This window comes from Corvus cornix, chromosome 20, assembly GCF_000738735.6.
Source record: "Corvus cornix cornix isolate S_Up_H32 chromosome 20, ASM73873v5, whole genome shotgun sequence".
NCBI lineage: Eukaryota > Metazoa > Chordata > Aves > Passeriformes > Corvidae > Corvus > Corvus cornix.
In genome coordinates, this window is record NC_046349.1 from 349,662 (window position 1) to 370,764 (window position 21,103).

A 21,103-nucleotide genomic window follows, 5' to 3' on the forward strand; every position below is an offset into this window, starting at 1 on the left:
TTGACACATGACCAAGTATTAATCCATGTGCAAAGCTAGAAGGTTCCTGTTCATCTGGGACAGCCTGTAGCAGGATCATTGAAAGGGGACAAAACCATAATCAGCATATATCATCCTCCCCACCCCTTCTCAGTGGTGTAATATAAAGCCTGATCACAAAAGGGGAAGGTGGTGGAATAGCAGTGAGCTGTTCATACAGGGTGTTCTTCCTGGCCTGGTGTTATCTAATAAGAACTATGGGGAAATGGGCTGGCAGTTGAATGTTGCCTCGGTAGCATGCTGATTAGGGACTGTTAAGGATTTTCATGTCCTCTCATGCTGAACACAAATTACAGAAAAAGTTTTAAGTTTTGTTTTTAAATTTGAATGTTTAAATTCTTAACATCACATGCTTCTTGATGACTGTGCTGATTGCAATTGCTTTACATGACTCTGCCTAGCAGTTTCAGCAGCAGTGTTTAGTACAAGCAAACTGCATGTCTGTTTTGAATGAGACTCTTCTGTGAGAGGAAAGGAGTTTGCACATCCAAGTGATTGAGCTGTTTGCCATTTTCTGTGCTCCTGACTCCTGCTCTTCCTGCAGTGTCCCAAGTAGGTTTTATGTAGTACTGCACAAGCTAGGAGGGACCCAGCCTGCATCTGGGAACAAAGGAACAGCAAATCTCTTCTGCCATTGCGTGGTGAAGAATGGATTTCTTGCCCTGTCCTGTTGACATTGCACAGGTCCTTCACCAGTTCGGGTGCCTCTAAGTTTTAATCTGTGGGTTACAATAGAGCATGTACTTTTATCACTTGAAAAATTGGACAAGGATGCAGGTCTGCTAAATACAAAGGGGAGGGGGTGGCTTTTAGACTACAATATTTGATTTTCATGTCATTCTCTTTATTCTAGAATATTGTGGGTGATGCTAAGCCTAAGGAAAGAGGTAATGAAATTCCGTCATCTCCTGAAAACTGGGAGAAATTTAAAGAGCAGAGGAAAGCAACAGGTAATGCAAAGAAAGACGAAGATGAAAAGACATTAAAGACTGAGAAACGAGTTAAACAACCCGATAAAGAGGGAAAATTTATAGTCATCTCAGAAAAAGGCAAGATCTCAGAAAAGAATATATCTAAGAATGGAAAAGAAGATAAAGAGAATATATCAGAGAATGATATGGAATATTCAGTAGATACACAAATTGAGAAGAAGCCTGAGAATGACAATGTAAAGAGTCCACAGGAAAATGCGAAAGAAACTAAGCGAAAGCGTGGCCGACCACCAGTAACACCTCCCACGGGTATGTAGCCAAGATTAAATGTTTAGGCATGTACCAGAACACTCTTAAACTTACCTAAAGGAATGACAAGCATCTTGCTCTTTCACAGCCTAAATCTCTATGAACTCTTAAAAAATTTTAAGCTCATCTTTGTTCAGGACAGCCAAGAACATATTGAAGTTCGGAGCCTTGGTGGTTTGGTCAGAGATTAGATTTAGGCAAGTAACCATCGTGTAATATAAAGCATACCTGTAGTTGGATTAAATCCTAATCTGTAAATTTTAGAAAGCAGATGAAGCTGTATTTATGCAAATCCAGTATTTCAGCTTTTGAGGCTTGGGAATTTGGGTTGTTTCACAGCTTTGTATTCAGTCAATTTTTCTTCATCTAAATCTGTAGAGCCAAGTTCTCAGACACTGCAGCCCATAACTTTAGAGTTAAGACGTCGGAAAATACCTAAAGGATGTGATGTTCCATTGAAGCGTCCCAGGATTGAAAAAAACTTGTGTGAGTTTTTTGGTATTCAGATCTCACACTGTGTGTGCGCGTGTATAAATATAAAAGTTCTTCAAGCTTAAGGCGGGGGGGAGGGGTAAAATGGCTGTGGAATAATCTTGAATTGTGATAGATGCATTGACTAAAATACAGCACTGGTTTTTCTCAGATTTGCCATTCATATGTGGCATCATCATGCTGGAATTCCCTCCTAAATCTTGGAAGTTGGTTTTGGATAAAGGAGGCATAAGTTGTGAGCCTTAATGCAAAAATTCACAGATGCAGGGATGGCAGTGGTTATATTGCCTCCAATACATAGAAGGCTATAAAAGCCTTAAAAGTTGTAGAAACTGTTCAGTTACTAGATGGAGGATTTACTGCTTTGCTTAGCAAGGGCACTCTAATACTCCGTAAATACTCAGCCACTGCAGTCAGATAGCTTCTGCTTTATCTTTGTGTGCTCTGTGTGGAGGCTGAGGAACTTGAATGTGTTGATGAGGAAAGAAAATTATATTCTCTGTAGTAGTGTCATGACCAAGGAGAAGAAGATCTGAAGAAAGCTCTTTCCTTAATACCACAGAGTCTTAAACTTCAGTGTGTGTAGGTTATCTAGCCCAGTCATGGTTGGTTGTGTGTCTGAATTGTCTCGTCTAACTCCTGGTATTACTTACATCTGTGGAACAGCTTGTTTAGACCAGCTCCAGTATAGTGTGACAAACACACCCCCACTGCTCTGCAGTATGCTTTTGTGTACATTTTACTCTGTGGAATTTTTTTTCTCAATAAGAAACCAGTAAGAAACTGATCTGTATTTGTACTTCAAATCTGTTACTAGAAGAAAAAAGTTGAGAGTTTTTGCTGTATTTTTATGCTTATTTATAACTTACCATTGTAGCTTTTACAGAGGCCTAATTACCCAGGCTTTTTAGCTTTTGCTGTTAGCCCTAGTCCTTAAAAAACACACTTTCAAGCTGTTGAAGGGAGGGAAGAACTTGAAAGCTTGCTTGTCCTCTGTTTGTACTCGTGTAACTGCATGGTACCATTAATACAACTGTTCCAGCTCAGGAAAAATTTAAGAACTCTTCAGATAATACTGAGAGAGACCAGATCAGGAGGCGTTCTTCAAGACTCTCATCCAGTATTAGCCATGAGATTTTAAATACAGATCTTGTCACAACTTCCACGGAAATTCAACCTTGGAAAGATGCAGTATCTAACCAAAATGAATCTGAGAAGGGTAAGTGGCTTTGCACTGTACCCTGGATTTTTGTGAAGAGGTCATCATGTAGTTGTTGCAAGCTCTATATTTTCAGTTGCTTAACCTGCAGACTCCATATATGCCATTAAAACCTGATGCATCAGCAGTGCAGGGAAAACTCATTGAAAGTTTCTACTGCTCTGCTGCCCTGATTGCTTTTGGCTTTTGATTCCCTCTCTGTCAGTAACCCTAGCATTTCCTTTGGGTGGTGGGAATTTTTACAGTAGAGGAATAACTGGCCTTGCCAAAGGAGAGCTCCATAGGCTGTAAAAATATTCAAGGAAATAGTTTGGTTTGGGGTTTGTTGTTTGGTTGGTTTTGTTTTTTAGGGAATGCAGGTTCTAATTGTGAAAATGAAGTAATTTCAATGTTTTAACACTTTGAGATTGTAGAAGTAACAGCCCAAGTGCTGAACTCAGAGTTCTTACAGTTTAATCCTGTTGTTGAACACTAAAAGCATCAAATGGGATGCTTCTATGCTTAAACTGGGGGGAAATGATACTCCCTTTTCTGCCCTGTGCTTCACTGCCTTTCCCTTTTGGGGGAGCTCTTGTAGTAGTTTGAGGAGATCTGTCCTATTCTGGGCTCTAGACAGTTAGCTTGTATGTTTCTAAGCAGCGGTAAATTTAGAGGGGTGCTACAAGTTAGTGTTGTAAAAATTTTGTGACCCAAGAGCAAGCAGTCAGAGCATGGATGGGTGTTTTTCTCCTCTCTAATGTGATGAAGATCCCCCCTCCCCCGCAGTGTTCTGCAGTATGCTTTTGTATGCATTTTACTCAGTGTTAAATTTTTTTCATTCTAGTCCAGTTAGAAATTCCTGTTGAATCTGACCAAAGTTTCAGTGAACAAGGATCACCTGGAAACACGTCGCATAGCACAGCACTCAGTACAGATGCCAGTTTGCAGGAAGAAAAAGCTGAAGACATTGGGTCTTCCTCTGTCACTGTCAGAACTCAAGAACCTTCTGCTGCTACAGGTTCAGATTTTTCGTATTTAATGTTGATGCATTTCTTAAAGCAAATGACACCAGGTGTTTTGTACTTGTACAAGTGTTAAAATTGTGCATTCTTGCAATGTTAACCTTGGTAAAAAAAGCATATTTTTATTCTTTATCAACTCAGTTTTAATCTTATGCTTTTGAGTTGGACAGCAATCTTAAAAGTGGAGATCATAATTTTTAAATGACTGGGTGTAATATTTTCAGCATGAATGAAGTTAACAAATGCTTGTTTTCAGTGTTTGGAATTCCGCATTAAATTGGACTTAGCACCTTAAAAGGTCAAGTTCTTTTCTCCTTAATGTGCTGCAGGTATGTGGTAACTGTTGCTGCTACTGCCTTACTGTTACTGCTGTCTGAGAATCCTGATGGTGCATTTTTATATCCTTATGTTTAGACTTGGAGGTGCAAATTTATGAAATAGTGTAGTGCAAATTTATGAAATAGTTCAAACATTTCAGTGTCTGTCTTGATGTATACTCTCTTTTCTCTTAGCTGGGGAGTGTTCTTACCTTGCTTTTCAAACTAAAATTTCATATGCAGATAGTAGACTGTCAAAATGTAGTGCTGTCCTGTGATTATTTCTTCTAACTTTAATCTTTGGATCTACAGCTAACTGGGGAAACTTGAACTACGTATTTCCTAGTTTATGCTCTATCAAACAAGTTTAATTTTAAGTGGAACAGAGCATTTGGAGAGATATACAGTTGCTCAACATTGGAGAAATCTGTGTATGTTGTTTGTTGGTTATTTTAAATTTCTCTCCTGTTTGCACGTATCTTATTTCACTCACTCTGGTGTAACTGTTCAAGTGACATGTCCTCTCCCTTTCCACTAACGTGTACCCTCAGTGCCGAAAGGAACTGACCTCTTTCCTTCGCTCGGGTTGGATGTGTAAATGGTCTTTTAGTATTTAGAAAATAGAGCTCTTTTGATGTTGGTCTCCTTCAGATATTGCTGAGCATTTGTAATTTGGGTTTAAACTCGGGAGAATTCCAGCTGAATGTGTAATATCTGTGTGTGCAGTGTCATTCACACTAATGGAATGTGTGGGATGTGGCCTTCAGAGCTTGCTTCATTAGATACAAGCAGCAAAGTTGTGGAAACAGGGCTTGGCTGACACCTGCCCAAAGGCACTGATGGAGTTTGTGCGCTCTTGTTCCTGGCTCTTCTGTCAGGACTTGAGCAAGCTAGGTTAAAGTTAATTTGGGAATATGCACTCACACTGAATTCTGACCTGAAGTACAACACTGGTGGTACATAAAAATCCACACTTCTGAGCATGGATTTTATTTTATGTTATTAAAAGTTGTTTCAGTTAACATTAGAAATCATCTATCCACCTGGGTGGACATCCAGGTGTGGCAAGCAGGTGGTTTTTTTTGTAAAGCACTCTTAAGGATTGGGGCTAAAAGCTATGCAGGGTCTTTGAGTAAATACTGTTACCCAAAATCCAAGCACAGAAATCTACATTTCCCTACTTAACCAACATGAAAAATCTTATTAACAAGCAGTTTGAGATGAGGGTTTTAAAATTCATAGATTGTGTCACAGATAAATCCTTTGTAGTTGAAAGTGGATCTGTGTTTCCCTCTCCATGCTCTGTCTTGGTTGTGGGATTGTACCAGTGTCCCCCCAGTGCTGATGAGCTGCCTGATGGGGGAACAGCAGGGCTTGGTCTTTTACCTGATAGTGGCATGTGTGTGTAGCAGCATGACAGTGGTAGATGCCTCTAGGTGGGATCTGGAAATGCCTCTGAAAATTGCCAGTGGCTTCCGGCTCTTGCGGAGGGGTAGTTGTGTTGCAGAGCCCAGGCATGCTGTCCTAAAAACAGCTGGTGTTGGAGACTGAGAGCTGAGTTAACTCACTATTAAGTGAACAGATAAGCTCCAGATAAAACTGTATGTCAGACAGTTATGTTCATTATGTTCTCAGTCTGCCACGTGTTTTAAAGAGATTTGGGGTTTGGGAAGGGGTGAAGTACGTTGTTGGAGTAGGTGCTGTGTGTGGGAGAAAAGGGTTTTTATTGCATGTGAGATTCCCGCAAAGTACAGCATGGAAGTTAAAGTCATTGGTAGCTTTCCATGTGTAGAACAAAGACATTATTGTAACCCAGTATTACCATTATTATTTGTCTGTAGACTTTAGTTGCTTAGTGGGAATTAATTGTCTTCCTGTAGGAAAATTCTGTAAAACCTCTATTTTCCTCTGTGTGATATTTGGCATTGTTGAGTAATGCATTCTGGTAGTACAAGTTTTACCTTGCATGATGTACAGGAAGAACATGATTTTTATAGCATTTGAATATCAGGAATTTTTAAGGACAAAAGCACTCCTCTTAAAGGGTGTTTTTCTAGTCACTGGTTAAGTATATGATTCAAGATTCATAGTGGTTGCAGACATTTATAACAGCAAACACAGTCTGGAGTCTTCCCTATGACTGAGATGTTTTAAAATTTATTTGTCTGTAACATGTTCTGAAAGGGAGATATAGCATTGCTTGTCAAAACTTAAGTTCCTTTCTAAAAAGTTTCAACAAAATTCTGAATAATTACATGTACTGAAAAATTAAGATCCTGTTCTGCTGGCTTTGGGCGCCTCTAATGACAAGGGACCAGAAATGGTGATCAGAATGTAGCTAAGTCAAGTTGTCTTTCCAAAAAATATGTGACAGTCTGTTGGCAAATTTAAAGCTCTGCATATATCTGAAAACAGATTTAAAAGCATTCCACAGCTGTTCATGTGAGTTTACTCTTAAAAATTCCTTTTACTTTAAAGGTGAGCTGCCTTTGCTTTGCACAGATCTGCTATTGTGTTTGTAGTAGTATTTGCCAGCACCCTTGAAATTACTTATTTGCATGGATATGCATCAGGGATTCTATTTGCCTTATATTTACACCTGCTTTTCTAATTTTGTTGCTCTTAGCTTTGGGTTTCAGTTAAGGAGAAGCATAAGATCTTTGCATCAGTTTGAGAGAGTGGCTGTTTCTCCTGCAGCTCACCCTGAATAGGCTTTAATCCCTTCAAGGTCGTGTGAAAATTGTATTTTTGAGCCTAACAATATATGGTAGGTAAATAAGTCCTTCCTGCCTTGCTCATTTAAAGCTCCTTACAGCGAGGCACCATAATCTGGTCACAGTATTTCAGTTACACCTCAAAGTGCAGGTAAAGCCTTTACATCCCCTCACCTGGCCCCTCCAAAGGTGGGTTGAGGTGTGAGTGGTGCACTGCATGATTTACTGCCCAGTACAGGCTGCTTTTATTGGTACCAATTTATTTCCAGCACAGGGGGAAAATGGTGAGTGGAGGGCTGTAGGAAATACTATCTGTAGTAGTTCTTGCAATGCCAGGTAATGTTACAGCTCACAACCCCTCAAGTTTATAAATATGTAATTATCTGTGATTATTGGTGCTCTTTCTTATATGTTTCTTACACCAGGCATCTCCTTCTGTGGATTCTGGATGCACTGGAAATTCTTGGATGCTGTCCTTACCTAAATTAACTTGAGCAATTAAGCAAGATGGTTTTTGTTTCACAACTGAGATATTGAAAGAAAGAGGGTTTTTGAAAATAAAGGAAGAAATGTAGTTTGAGAGCTGAAATGATGAAACACTTGGTGAGCTCAGGAAAAACAACAAAGATTACAGAAGAAATAAGTTGAATGAAATAAGTAATTAGTGAGGACACTGGCCCAGTGGTGTGAAGTGGTCCAAAGCACAGTGTGAAAACTGTCTGCTCAAGAATGTTTGTTATTATAACCTATCATGAACATAATGCACCAGAGAACATGAGTTTTAGAGTGTTTCAATGTGTTCAGTTTAACAGCAGGTGAAGAAATAATTTGATCTTCACTTAATATTTCTTTGGAGACTAGGAAATAGAGAGTGGAAGTCCCCTCAGTTTAGCAGGCAATTGTGTGTGGCGGTCTAATGGCTCAAAACTGCAGTAAGGCCAGCTTTAAGTGGGGGAAAATGGGAAGAGGTCTGTGCACTGGTGGCTTTCTGGGATTGTTTACCCGGGTGTTGCAGGAGATGCCACAGGATGGCAGACCTTCATCAAGGTACCATGCTGCTGCCAAATATTCCTGTCTCAGCAAGAGTCACATCAAACAGAGAATTGGTGATGGAGTAAAAACACCTCTGGTGGACTTGGAAGCTTCAACACTGCGTGGTCATAGCTTGAGCCTTGGATAATTCAGCCCAGTGAGGAGTGAGAGGGGTTGCTGACTAGAACACTGAAGGAATGTTTTCCTCTGTAGTGAAACTTAAAGGACACACCGATGTTTGACCATGAGTGTCTGTGCTTAATATTGTAATGGCTGACTGAAAAGCAGATGAGGAGTTTGAATTTTGATTATAATCATGGGAGAAATAACAGGTGCCAGTTTACCATTCATTTTCCTCTGTACTCACAGAAAATACCCACCAAGCTCCTCTGAAAAAGCAAGTGCCTGAAAATCTGAAGACAATACACTAAACCTTTTCCTATAGAAACCAATTTTAGTGCCATATGTTGTGAGCAAAAATTCTATCTCTGTGTAAGGATGGTAGCTGCCCCTTCAGGTGTTGGTGTAGGAAGTCATTTTCAGAGCACACGAAGCGTGGGCTCTCCAGAGGCTCCCCTGAGTGGCAGAGTTGGTTGTCAGTTTCCCGCTCTGCCTGGGTGACTGGGAGTTCTGTTGTGCTACTTGTAAAGAGGGAAAATGTAGTGATGGGAATGATTGAAGCTTTGTTTCAAATTTTGTGGGATCGTCTGTATTTTTATTACTCTGAATACATTCCTTTTGCACATTGCAGTAAGTTTTTTGTCTGCTTCCTTTTCCTTTTCCCATGTCTTTGTTATCCCTATTTCTAACTTCAGCTAATGCAATCCTTTCCTGTTCTAACTTGTAGCTGATCAGTTAGAAGCCATTCCCTGTATCTTCTCCAGAGTCTGTCCAGCTCAGTGGAGGGAAGTGCTCTGAGCTTGGATGTAGGGCATCATCCTGACAGTTGTGTGATGTTATAATAGTTTCCCTTGTCATCTTTGTAATGTTTTTTTGTTAAGTCTTTGGACCCCATTACTCCCTTCTGCTGTGGTTATGTTTTCCAGCTTCATGTTGGTTATTAAATAGTAACAAGTTCTCAGCATTCTCAGTAGTCCCAAATGCTGGTTTTTTTCCTTTACAGTCAAGAGAACTTTTCTGTGTTTGCTTTCACTAAACCCACAGGCCATTGCACTAAGCCTTCCTGAGATACTTTTTCATTCTTCCTGAATGCAGCTTTTGATGGCCTGCAGTATATTTTGATTTTGGTATTGGCAAACTTTGTCATTCTGCAAGTGTGAGTCTGGCTTTGCTGCAGTCTTATTGATGTTCCTGTCAGCATGTTTTTAACGTGGCTATGCCTCAGTGTCTTCCTCCTGGTCATGACCACTGTGAAACACCTGAAACTAGTGTCTTTCTTTGTACAATTTCCTTCTCCAATTTCACTGCATATTCTTTCTTTTAACCAGCTTGGTGTTACATATGACTTAATCTTTCCCTATGCATCAGGGTACAATTACTTGTGTTTTCTCTGTGTCCAAGATTGGTTTGTACACAGTACTTAAAGGCTGTGTGCCTCAGGTACAGCAGTCTAGGATGCTTCTGTGCACTGTGACATAACCTTTAAGTCTCCTGCTCAGTAACACCACTTTTGTTACTGCATGCTAAAAGCTTGGAAACAAACTGTCCTGTGTTTTTACTCCAGGATTGGGTTGACACTGCCTTTAACAGTTCTTCTGTTCAATGCCTTCCTGCAATTACAGAAAATCTTATTCTTCTTCATAATGTTTCTGGGTACTTTTGTCCCTTGTTTACAGCTATTTCTAACACTTCTAATAATATCTTAATTGTCATTCATGTGCTGCATCCTTTCAATTTTAGTCACTGTTATTAGGTTTGGGTCTTGTAGTTAAACACTTCTTTCTTAATCCTAAAAGTCAAAAACACTTACAAATATGGAAAAAATACTTTAGTACTGGCAAAACAAATTGAAAAATTGTATTTGGAAGCTGTTTTTTAGAAATGATACTGCCTTTCCTCCTTTCTTCTGGCTGGAGAGGGATTTTTTGATGCTGTGTGTGTATTAGTGATGGATAATTGTCTAGATCTACTTAGATTTGTTTCCTCAGTTTTACCTCTCATGTGTTGTATTGAGTACAGATACTGGTGACAGTAATCTGATTTAGTTTGAAATGGTTTTTTGTATGTTTCTTAGCAAAAACATGAACTAAAAGTTTCTGAAATTCATGATAGATGCAGCCCTGGGTTGCACAACAGTGCTCTGTGGAATAGGTGCCTTAAAGTGTTCTTACATATGAATCTTGAAACTTCCCTTGCTTTTTTGAGAAACTAAGTAAGTACAGCTCATAGGGAACATTTTGTAACAGATGCAAGCAATTTTGTGTTTCATTGCTGCTTAGAAATTGAAATAAATTTTAATTTTACTTGAAAAATGTTCTGACATACTGCTTCTGTTGTCTTTGGAAGTAACCAGGCTTTGGTGATGGGACTGTGCACCCAGAAAGGAGGTAGCAAAATAATTGTAAGCAGAGAAGCAGAACTGTTTTCTTGGAAAGTGCTTTCACCAAAGGTGTGAATAATTGTAAACAAATAATCTTTAGCGTTCTTACTTAGGGATGTAATCTCTGTGAGATTGTCTTTTATCTTCAAGAGCACTACACGATGATATCAGCTGTTGGGCAAGGACTCAGGGAAGCAAAATGTTGTAACTTATTCATAGAAACAGTGGCGTCATGACAACCAGTTTTTATGAGCTGTAGGGTGGAGTTCTCCCTTTAAAGTTATTGATCTGAAAGGCAGAAAAGGCATTAACATTTTACTTTTAGCATTTCATAGCCAATACATTTGAATGCATGCTTACTTAAGTTCTTTTTGCTGTTTTAAATTTAGGAAACCATTTGATAAATATAGCAAATGCATGGGGCAATTTTTCTGTTTTGTTCTTACAGTAACAAAACCTTGTAGGAGAACAGATTTTCTTGCATCAAAAAAAGTTGCAACTGTTGACCAAGATCACAAGTTTAGATGCAAGTTCTTGGACTGTTCAAAATCCTTCCGCAAAGCCAAGTTATTGCATTATCACATGAAATACTTTCATGGAGTGGAGAAGGCTGCAGAATCACAGCAGAACCCTGTAAAAAGAAATATTCGAACCAGAGCTTCTCTGGCTTCTGAAAAAGCTAATCAAGAAAGGTCAAAAAGAGGACGGACCGCAGCTGGTTCACTGTGTAAGTATGGTGCTGATCTTTTTCTTTTTTTTAAACAGCAGCAGGCAGGACAGGCAGAAAATACCAGAAATCAATTTTCCTTTGGGCTGAAGGAGTCTCTTTTAGGGCTCTATCTTAGCATGTTTCTATGTGGAGAAGAAGCATAATACATGTGAACATGGTGTTTTAGAAAGATAATACTGAAGATGTTCCTTCCTCTAGAAATCAAGAGCATGTTCTGGTAAAGAACCCACTCAGCTTCTCTTAATTTTTTGTAGCAGCTCATTTGCATATTAAATCTCTGTTCCCTTTTAAAAACTACAGTTCCCTGAGTTTCTGACTTGATTTTTATTTTTCTCCTGGCTTACAAATAGTATTGGTTGAAGACTTCTGTCCTTTTCTGTATTAGGGAACAGTTTGGGTACCTCCAGTTCTCTCCTATATCTTCCTTGTCTTTAGGTTTTGACTTTACTTGTCTGTATTTTACTGCCTTCAAGCACATATCTGGCTGGAAATCCAGTACCAGTTTCTGCAGTATTTACTGTTCTGTGGGATGAAAAATCATAGTATTTAACAAGTGCAGTTGTTTCAGCTGTGCTTGAAAAAGATCTTCACACAACAGATGGGCAATGGAAAGGAATAAAAAATTAATGGTTTGCAGAAAAAAAAAGTAAGTTTTAACTGCTTTGCAGTCCACAAAATCACATTCACTTCTGCTTCACCCTCGTTCTCTGAAGCACTCTTGGCCTGGCATGACACCAGAGTGGCAGTCTAGGTCTAGTGTGAATTGCAGTGGTTGTTGATAACCTGTCCAGACTTGGCTCTTGGGGACTGATGTCTCTGTGTACTGCAAGTCCATAAAACTAGTCATCTCTTCTGTCTTTTCATTGAGCCTTTTTTATAAAACCATCTTTCTCCTTGCTGAATTCCGTGGCATCTTTTGTCTTTGCAGATGATCTTTCATTAATATTTTGTTTAAGAATTTCAAAGTCGTGCAAGTTGCTCACAGAGCTCCAGCTCACTACAGCAGGATATATCCTGCCTTACTTTGCTTCGTGGTTGCTTCTCCTAAAGAGTCCAGAAAATGACTTTTCATTTGAGGTGCTAGTGCTTGTTCCTAACAAGATCAGTGTGACTTTACATACTGTTACTACATGTAAACCCCAAATACTTCTGTATCTTTAAACAATGCACAGGCATAAGCTTAGATTAGGTAGGGAAAGAGTTCTCTTTAAATGCATTAGGATGTAATGATTTGTATGTACTGTACTCTGCATGAAGCTTAAGTGAACCCAAATATTGCCTGGAGGAACACACTGAGACAAGCATGGTTTGAAGACTGTCTGCTGAGAGCTGCTCATGCAGCTGCTTTGTGCATGTCATGGGCTTTTCAATAACCAGACTTCTTTTTGGCTCTTTCAAACTCTGTAATTACTTTGATTTCAGAAGTTGTTTTGTTGTGATTGTCTTGAATGCACTGACTAGTAACTCAAGATCTTGACCCTTCCATTTATCCTTTCCTCCAAGTGCATACAGTCAGATGCACCGTCATCACTGGCAGCTAATTCCTTGTGGAGCTTAGATGCAACTGTATTTGCTTATTTTAAGCCCCCACCCCTCCACTTCCCCATTTGTGGATGGATACTTTTCAGCTGGATTATTTCCATCATGCGCTTCATAGTGGCTCTCTGCACAGAGCACCTGGGGTGTGCTCAGAGCTGCTGAACATTGCAGCAAGGTGGAAGGGGGGCTGTAAAGTTCTTAAGTCACTTCCACAGTTGAAGCCTGCTGTTGTGGACCTGTACTACATATTTTCTTGATGAGGAAAAGCAATGTCATTATATCTTAGTTATGATACTAAGTGCCATTGTTTCCTAACTCGTGTTCTTAATTTCCCTAATCTTTGTTGGGTCTCTTTTCAACTATACAGTTGAAAGCAGAGTTAATGAGGTTCATGAGCTCTTACTGTAGTATTTGAAGTTCTATTATTCTGTCTTAATGGCATGTATAGAAGGCCAGTCTTCCAGGCAAGACTTTCTGTCTACTGAACACTTACGCCACCTTTTCAAAAGACTTTTCAGGATGTACTGCTTAGAGTGAAAGCTTTTGAATCCATAATTCAGTCTGGTACGTGGTGGGTATACTTTTCATCTTTACAATCCTTTTGTGAGCAAAAATTCTCGTATTTGAAAAGAATATAGTTAAATCATTTTACCTTTCGGTACAAAGGTCTTTTACTGTACTTCACTATATTTGGTAGATTTTAGTGCTTAAGTAAAGGTGGCAATTTCTAACAGATAAAACTTTCAGCAATCGTAATTTTTGTTATTCCATAAACTTGAAAATACTCTTGCTTTAGAAACTTTGTCACACTTACCTCACAAGTTTTATTTTAGACTTCTGGGACTCCTTACTCTTTCTGCCACACATAAAAGAAATTAATGGTGGAGGTGGTCTGGTGCTACATTTAAAGTTAAAACACTTACTGCTTTTAAAGTTGTGGGAAAATGTGCAATATTCGTAACAGTAGCAAAACCTTTTCTTTGCAGTACTTAAAATTAGAATTTTAACACATAGAAAAGATGATGGATGTAAGTGGTCTTCAGTGACCATGTTGTGGGATTTGGGAAAGAACAATTTAAATATAGTTGCTTTGCAATGAAGTGGAGACTCTGAAATTTCAATTTCTGATATGTAAATTGTGCCACTTGATACTGGAATCAAAGCTTGAGTGAGCTGGAAAGGTTAATGTGGGACTGGTTTGAGCTGTCTCCCCCTTTTTCCAAAGAAGGATTTTGCCTTAGAAGTGGCAAACTGGACAGTAGCTCTCGAAATTCTGTAGTGGCTCTGAACAGAGAGGAGGAAACTACCATTGCCTGCAGCTTGTATTTTACATATGCCTAAACAGAATGACTAGGACTTCATGGCTACTGGATGTGTTCAGGCAATACCTCTTTCTTTAATTTACCAGGAAGTGTTATGGGATCATTATGATGAGGATGAAGCAGCTCTTCCCCAAAGTGCATGGTACAATACTTACCTTCTCGAGTTGCTGCTACTTGGTCTTCAGGAAAGAATTGTCCTTACACAGAAGGTGGCAGTTGATGTTGTTTTTCCCTGGGCTGTAGGAGATACAGATATACATGCCCTCAGCTCTCAGGTTGCATTACACTTCAGCAGGTACATTGCAGAGCCACCTTTAGCCGTCTGTTAAAGAGGAGAATCGAGATCTGCAGAAATGTATGTGGATGCATAAGCCTAAAAGAGGCTTTTTGAGTCTGGGCTGCAGATGACTTCTCAGTGTTGGTCTTAGATGAAAGAGTTGCTTAGGTTTTGTGCTAGTTCAAATGGAGATGCTCTATCAGAATTACTGCTTGGAAATTAAATGTGGTACAGTATCTGTGAAAATTTGTCAGTTAGTTACTTACTGGTTGTAATAAAAAAGTGGAGTAGAACTGCATTCTGTGTCCATATGCATTAACCTTAAGACAGGCTTTTTTCTTTGTGGACCCTTCTCTTTTGCTGTAGAACCCCTTAGTTTACTGTTGAAGTACATCATCCCATACTGTGACTTGTGCCCTGCAGATACTGTAAACAATCTTCTCTGAAGGTAGTACCAGTTTTCTGTTCCAGATACGTCCATGTTATTTTGTATAAAGTGCCTGCAAAAGGCTATTCTTAATAATATTGTTTCCTGACCCATAAAGATTGTTTTTTCCTGACCTAGACCACTCCAAGGGCATGAGGCACAGAATAACTACATTTCTTTCTTTGTACCTGCAAGTCATAATTTTGACATCTTGACTTGGAGTTTTTCTGGATTGGTGACTTTCATCTTTTTAGTAAAATCTATTCATTTGGAGATTTGCTAACATGTAGTTCATGCCTTTGTGCTGGACATATTTTTGAAATCTGAAAGTCAAGACTTGAGTGCTTATACAGCTGATGTGCCCCCACATCATACCTTGGTGAGGCTCTGTACGTGCTGGATGCTGAAGATTTCTCAGGAGACACAAACATCATGAACAAGTAGGGGAGTTGATAATGTGCATGCAAGGAAATGCCGTCTGTGGTGATTGATGTGGTCTTAATGCTCGTAATAATCACTTAGTCCTGCTGTCAGCACAGTTGTACTGACAGGGACCTCATGAACTGATACCCATTGACTCCTAGGACATAGTTTAGCTCTTCTCAGGAGCTTTGGTCCTAATGGAAGCTAAACTCAGTTTTGGGACTTCAGAAACACTGTACAGTATTAGGCTTCAATTTGGGGTGTGGGTATAGAACAGTAGCCTAAGTCTGGCAAGTTGCTGCCAGTCTTGGCTCTCCTGTGTTCCTTGCCATGAGGAAGAAAAGAAAGGAACAGACCTGCAATTTGTAGTTTGGATACTGTAAAAAATATGTCCATACTGTGGAGTCCATATAAGGCACTTAAAGAAGGAAAAAATGTTTTGTCAGTAGGTTTAAATTTTGCTACATAACCTCATTTTTAGAAAATTCTGCCTACTTAATCACAGTATGTCCTCTTAGTGTATAAGTGATTAAATGCATGAATTTTTTACATGAATGCATGCAAAGAAAATAGGTATTTTGTCCTTTCTTATGTTACTGATGAAAGCTGAATTGTGCATGGGTGGGGTTGACAAACTTGCTTTGACATCTTAAAACATCTCACTAACAGCTGTTCACAGGTGAACCTCTGGCCTGTTGTATACTGGTTGTCAGGTTGATCCTTTGGGAAATTTTCCTGTTTCCTCTTAATTCTGGCTGACTGATGCCTCTTTGCTAGGCAGTGGGATGTGCATGGTGATCTACAAATGTGGGTTTTTTCCTTGCAGCAGGGGAAGATCTGCATAAACACCCTCTGTGTTCTGCAGAATTGCCGATTTGCTTTGGCTTATCATGACAATACTCCATTTGGTTTCTGGGGGGTGGCTGTAAGTCGAGATGATACATGGTCTTTCAGTTCTTGAAAATACCGCTGGAAGTTCTCAGCAAATGATCTCACAGCTGTGGATGGTAACTTTGTCTGATTCACATACTTCAGAATGCAGTCTCTGCTTCCTGTGAGTGCTGAGTTATCTTTTTACCTGGGGTCCTGCATCAGGGTTCCAGGGAACAGAAAGCTACTGCCTTGTCTGTCACTGAGCCTCGATGTGCTCAGGTGTAAGTTCTCTAAAGAAAGTTAGAACTCTAAAGTTCTCTATCCATGTGGTTTCTGCATGGTTGAGGTAATTTCATACCTCAGGTCTGTATGTGTTAGTTTCTGAGATCCTTCATTGCTTCTGGGTCAGCTCTTCATATGATAGAGGATACTTCTTCCTGCTTATGGGACAGAGGCCTGAAAGAACTCCGTGGAAGAAGGCTGGGGGCAGTTAATCAGCAATCCTGTTCATCTCCAGTATCTTGTGAACATACCTAATACCTGTTAGTGGTATTCAGTGTTATCTGAGCTGGAAATTAATCTGCTCTGATGTTTAATCACAACATTCCTGCTCAAGAACAATGAGAGTGTCACTGCCCAGGATGTCCGGAGGCTTTTTGTGCCTTTTGTGGTTTCCCTGAGGTGGGACACAGGTCTTTATGGGGCCTGCACAAGCAGCTTTAGGAAACACTCTGTGCATTCCTCATAGGGGCCTCCATGAGCCTGGTCCTGCTGTCGCTGCAGCCTCACAACCCCAGTAATCCTGTGACTGGGTGGAGGCAGAGGAGTAGGAAACCTTCTGAAGGGTTAAGATTGGCCTGGAGAGACCAGAGGATGGAAGCAGGTGGCACACACTGCGACTGGTACTAACGCAGAAAATCTGAACATGAGAAATGTCCAAGTTTTAAAGCCACATGCCTAAATATAAGGTCTTAGTTGTGGTTGTTATGAATAATTGTTCTTTAGGGAACGATTTTATAAATTGACCTCAGTTATACTTGCAAATAAAGAGGAAAAAGGACACTTTAGTGTGGAAGGCTTGTAAGTTTGTGTCTCCATGGCATCAGTTTTAATGTTTGCTGTCCCAAAAGCTTAGGATAAATTTGTAGGTTTTTCATCTCATCTTCTCAAATTCAATCACAACTCCTAAAATATATTTCAGAGTGCTCAAAGATCTTGTACACCCTCTAAACTTTTCTGTCAGTGGAACAAAGGTGTTTCAAAACTTCAGTGTGTTTGTATCAGTTACTGAAAAAAAAAATGTATCCAATGTATGATAGAGTGCCTTGACCTCTCCCAGGACAATGTTACAGTTAACTGAGAAATCTTACAGAAGTATATTAACTTGTGTGTTGTAAAAGACAGGACGTATTCTTGGCAAAAATCTCCTTAAAATTAAGTCTCACAAAGCTAAAAAAACCCAGTGGACACGAAATACAATTTTTTTTTCCACCAAGAGTCTGTGTTCACCTGTGTCAGCCCACAGGAATCTAAGAGGCCTTGTGCTGTTGCAAAGACTGGTGGGATCAAGGTGGCTATGGTGTTCTTAAATGTTAATTCATGAGATTGAGTTGAACTGTTGGCAGAGGGGAAAGTTAGGAGGCCTAAATGAAGGCTGTCAGGTTTGTGTGGATTTTTGTAGTTTTGAGTTTCTCTGACATGGTGTTGTGTGAATATTTTGAAAAGTTATTGCAGAGTAGTAGACAGTCACGAAAGCTGCAGAAGAGATTGTTTATGTGACTTTTCACCGTGTACTGAAATATACCATTTGCATTTCATAAAGTTTGTTAGGGCACTGGTGTTCCCAAAGAGATTATGTAGTACCTGAGCATTCTTTCTAAGTTACTGTGTACTGTGGGAAAAAGTTTTCTTTTGTTTTTGTCATCTGAACTGATGATATCTTGACCCACAGTCATGGAAGGACTCAGAGGAGCAAGAAGTCAAAATAGACCTGACTTAAACAAGCAAATAAAGACGGTACCAAAAAACCCAACCAAACAAAAAAAAAAAAATTACCACAAAACTTCTTTGTACTTATTCCTGCAAGAGAAGTTAGTCATGTTGCAAATGGAAGGTCATACAGATACCATGGTGTTTTATCAAGGAGTATCTTCTGGTTTAGTAATTCTTTATGGACAAAACCTTCTACTTTCTTGAGGGAAGTATGCACTCAGTGAAAGGCAGCAGCGAGTTGCCTGTCTGGACAAAGGGCATGTTTCAGAGAGTTGTGTGTGGTAATTGGGTTTTGGTTTTAATTTCTGCCATTTGTGGCTGCTGTAGAGCACTAGGGCAGGTGACTAGAACCTAAGTTTGGTTGTGGAGATAGTTGCAAATGGCTTTTCTTGTTTGTTTGTTTGTTTGTTTGTTTTTCCTTTAAGTTCTAACTTCAGAGAGAGAGGACCAGGGAAAATGTCATCAGATTTCTGCATCTTGGAGCTTCTTTTGCCTGAAGAGATGCACTTGGTTCTGAAAGATCTACAATGATACGTCTTAATGTGCCTTGTTATTTCTTCAGCTTGAAATGTTGATCAGGGCACGGTGCTTGATCCAATTTCTTCTCCTAAGTGTGGTCTCTGGGACTCTTTCCCTTCTCTTTTCAGTAACTCTCAGGTTCTGCTCACAATTTTATTAGAGGTGTCTAAGTGGCACATTAATCTTTAGGCTAGAAGGAAGTTGCCCATCTTATCCACTGAACTTTGGAGATGCATATACTGATAGAACTGGACATTTTTGATGAAAGTCAGCAGCCAGTCACCTTGGCTACTGGGTCTCATTGATCAAGATATTTGATGTACTACTCCAAAATGGCAATGTACTGCTCTTGTTTAGTCTGCTGTCCTACCTGCCATGCAGCTTTAGCTTTTACTGCCTTCACTGCTCTTTTTCCGTGTCCAGGAGTCTTTCAGTAGGAGTTGCTACTTGCAGGTAGGAGGATGAAACTGTTTGACTTAAATAAAAAATGGAATCTCGGGTGAAGCCATGTCTGCATCTTACGATTTTTATGAATTTTAGCTAGTGATCATGAATTCTTGCATCTCACTCTTGGTTGAAACACAGTTGTTTCAGTGGTATGTACTTGAAAACTGCTCTTCCTTGTATGTGCAGAGCTGCTTTATGCCACTTCTATGTGTGTCCTTACAAAGCACACTTTTGAGAACTGGCTGTGGTTCCTCTAATGAAACCGACAAAGCACTTTTTCTCTTGGAGAAGCTAATAAAAATTACCCAAACCATATCTCTGCCAAACCAAACTGTTTCTCTTTTCATCTTTTCTCAAAGTCACAGTATTTCTGGAAGAATAGAGCTTTGGGGAATGCATAGGCATCCACTGTTTCTTTTTGAAGGAAAAGTCCCTCAACAAATCCAACAAAAGCATTGGAGGTTTTAGCCTTTTAGTCAGGGCTAGGACTGAGCTGAGCAATGTCTGATCAGAAACATTCCACGTGGACTGCTAGAGCTGCTGCTGCTGAAGTAGAGTGACTTTGGAAACTATTTAAAGCTTGGACTTTGTTCTCTTTGTAGATGCTCCTCTACACATAGCCCTCAGGAGTACCCCATATAGAGATGAAAAAGTAGAAAAGAGAAGAACTTCAACTCCTGTAAGTGCATTAAATAGTCACCGACATTCTATTAGAGACCAAACCAGGAACCACATAGCAAGAGCACTGCGGAGGCCTCGGGAAAGAGAAAGAGTTCAACATGGTACGGCTTTTGGTTTAACATGGAAAGTTAAACGTGGAAAAGTCTTGGGAAAGTTTTGAACATTGTAAGGAACTGATAATATTCTGTATACCATCATTTAGAGAGAGTAATTTTGTATAAATGTATGGCATAAAATGTAAGCAGTGGTTTTTCACTGTCAATTTGTAAGTTTTCATGCTATCTGCATTGGGGTTTATTCTTCCCAGTCAGTTGATATTTTTAAGATGTAAAAAGTACTAATGTATTAAAGGTCATGAAAAGATTGTAGGTTCTGTTAAACTCCTGGTTGTCCAAATCGTTAAATATTTTAAGTAATCTTGTACTTACTCAGATATCTAAACTTAAAAGAGGGGGTGGGCACTGGGCAGTATGACCTAGGGTGTTTTATTTTGTAGGGGTTTTTTTTCAATAGCATTTGACCACTTCTGGTAGTCAGCAATTGCTACTAGACATCTCTGAAGAACTTGACAACTTTGACTATTCAGTGGTATAGTGTAAACCCTGTTTATACTGAAATCTACTATAGTATAGTTGTGTAACAGCCAAATGGGATGGGGGGATGGATGTATATGGCACACGCTCACAGAAACAATACATATATTTTAATATTTTGTATGTATATAAATGATACATAAATTTCCAGCATACTTCTAGATTACTACATCACTTCTTTCCTTCAGATGTTGGTAAGAATTTGAGTCACAGTGATGAGGAAAACACAAAATCTGAGGTTAGACTACTGTATCTATGACAGATGCTTTGTATCCTAGAGATCATCTCCTTAGCTGCCTGTCTCTTTGTTGTTCTGTTGATCATAGCAGTCAGGTAGTATTAAGCATCTTGTTTGTTCTTGGGCATCCCTTACTGCCCTCCCTTGTAGGAAGGTCTGAATGAGATCCATCAGTGTCTGCTCACTGTTCTCACTCAGTGGGATGTGTCCTACGTTCGAGTGTGGCATTTAGAGATTAGAGTGAACTTTCACAGTGGTGGTGTGATAGAGGATGATGAATACTCATTCCAGTCTTCATGAGTCTCTGCCATTCAAGGAAGTTGAAATCCTTCATTTTTTTCCCCAAAAAATCCAAACCATTTAAAAATGTAGTTTTGTGCTTAATTTTTAGGATTGTTTTTCAGTTTATCGTTTTGTTTGATCATGTGAATCTGTGAGGATGCTGCTAACCTAGACAAGTCTCTCTGTCTGGTCTTGCATCAGTGAG

The 21,103-nt window shown here is 39.5% G+C and overlaps 1 protein-coding gene across 10 annotated transcripts in view; it reads left to right on the forward strand.

Moving 5' to 3' along the window:
• Window positions 1-21,103, forward strand: part of PHF20 (PHD finger protein 20) — a 71,439-nt gene that overhangs the window by 25,169 nt on the left and 25,167 nt on the right. For 8 of the 10 annotated variants that reach the window (XM_039563216.1, XM_039563223.1, XM_039563219.1 and 5 more), the window contains 6 exons: window positions 893-1,280; window positions 1,659-1,766; window positions 2,815-2,991; window positions 3,815-3,988; window positions 11,004-11,282; window positions 19,707-19,886. In XM_039563216.1, the coding sequence (XP_039419150.1) occupies window positions 893-1,280; window positions 1,659-1,766; window positions 2,815-2,991; window positions 3,815-3,988; window positions 11,004-11,282; window positions 19,707-19,886 (1,306 nt within the window). The remainder of the gene's footprint in view (window positions 1-892; window positions 1,281-1,658; window positions 1,767-2,814; window positions 2,992-3,814; window positions 3,989-11,003; window positions 11,283-19,706; window positions 19,887-21,103) is intronic. The other 2 variants (XM_039563224.1, XM_039563225.1) reach the window with 2 other exon arrangements.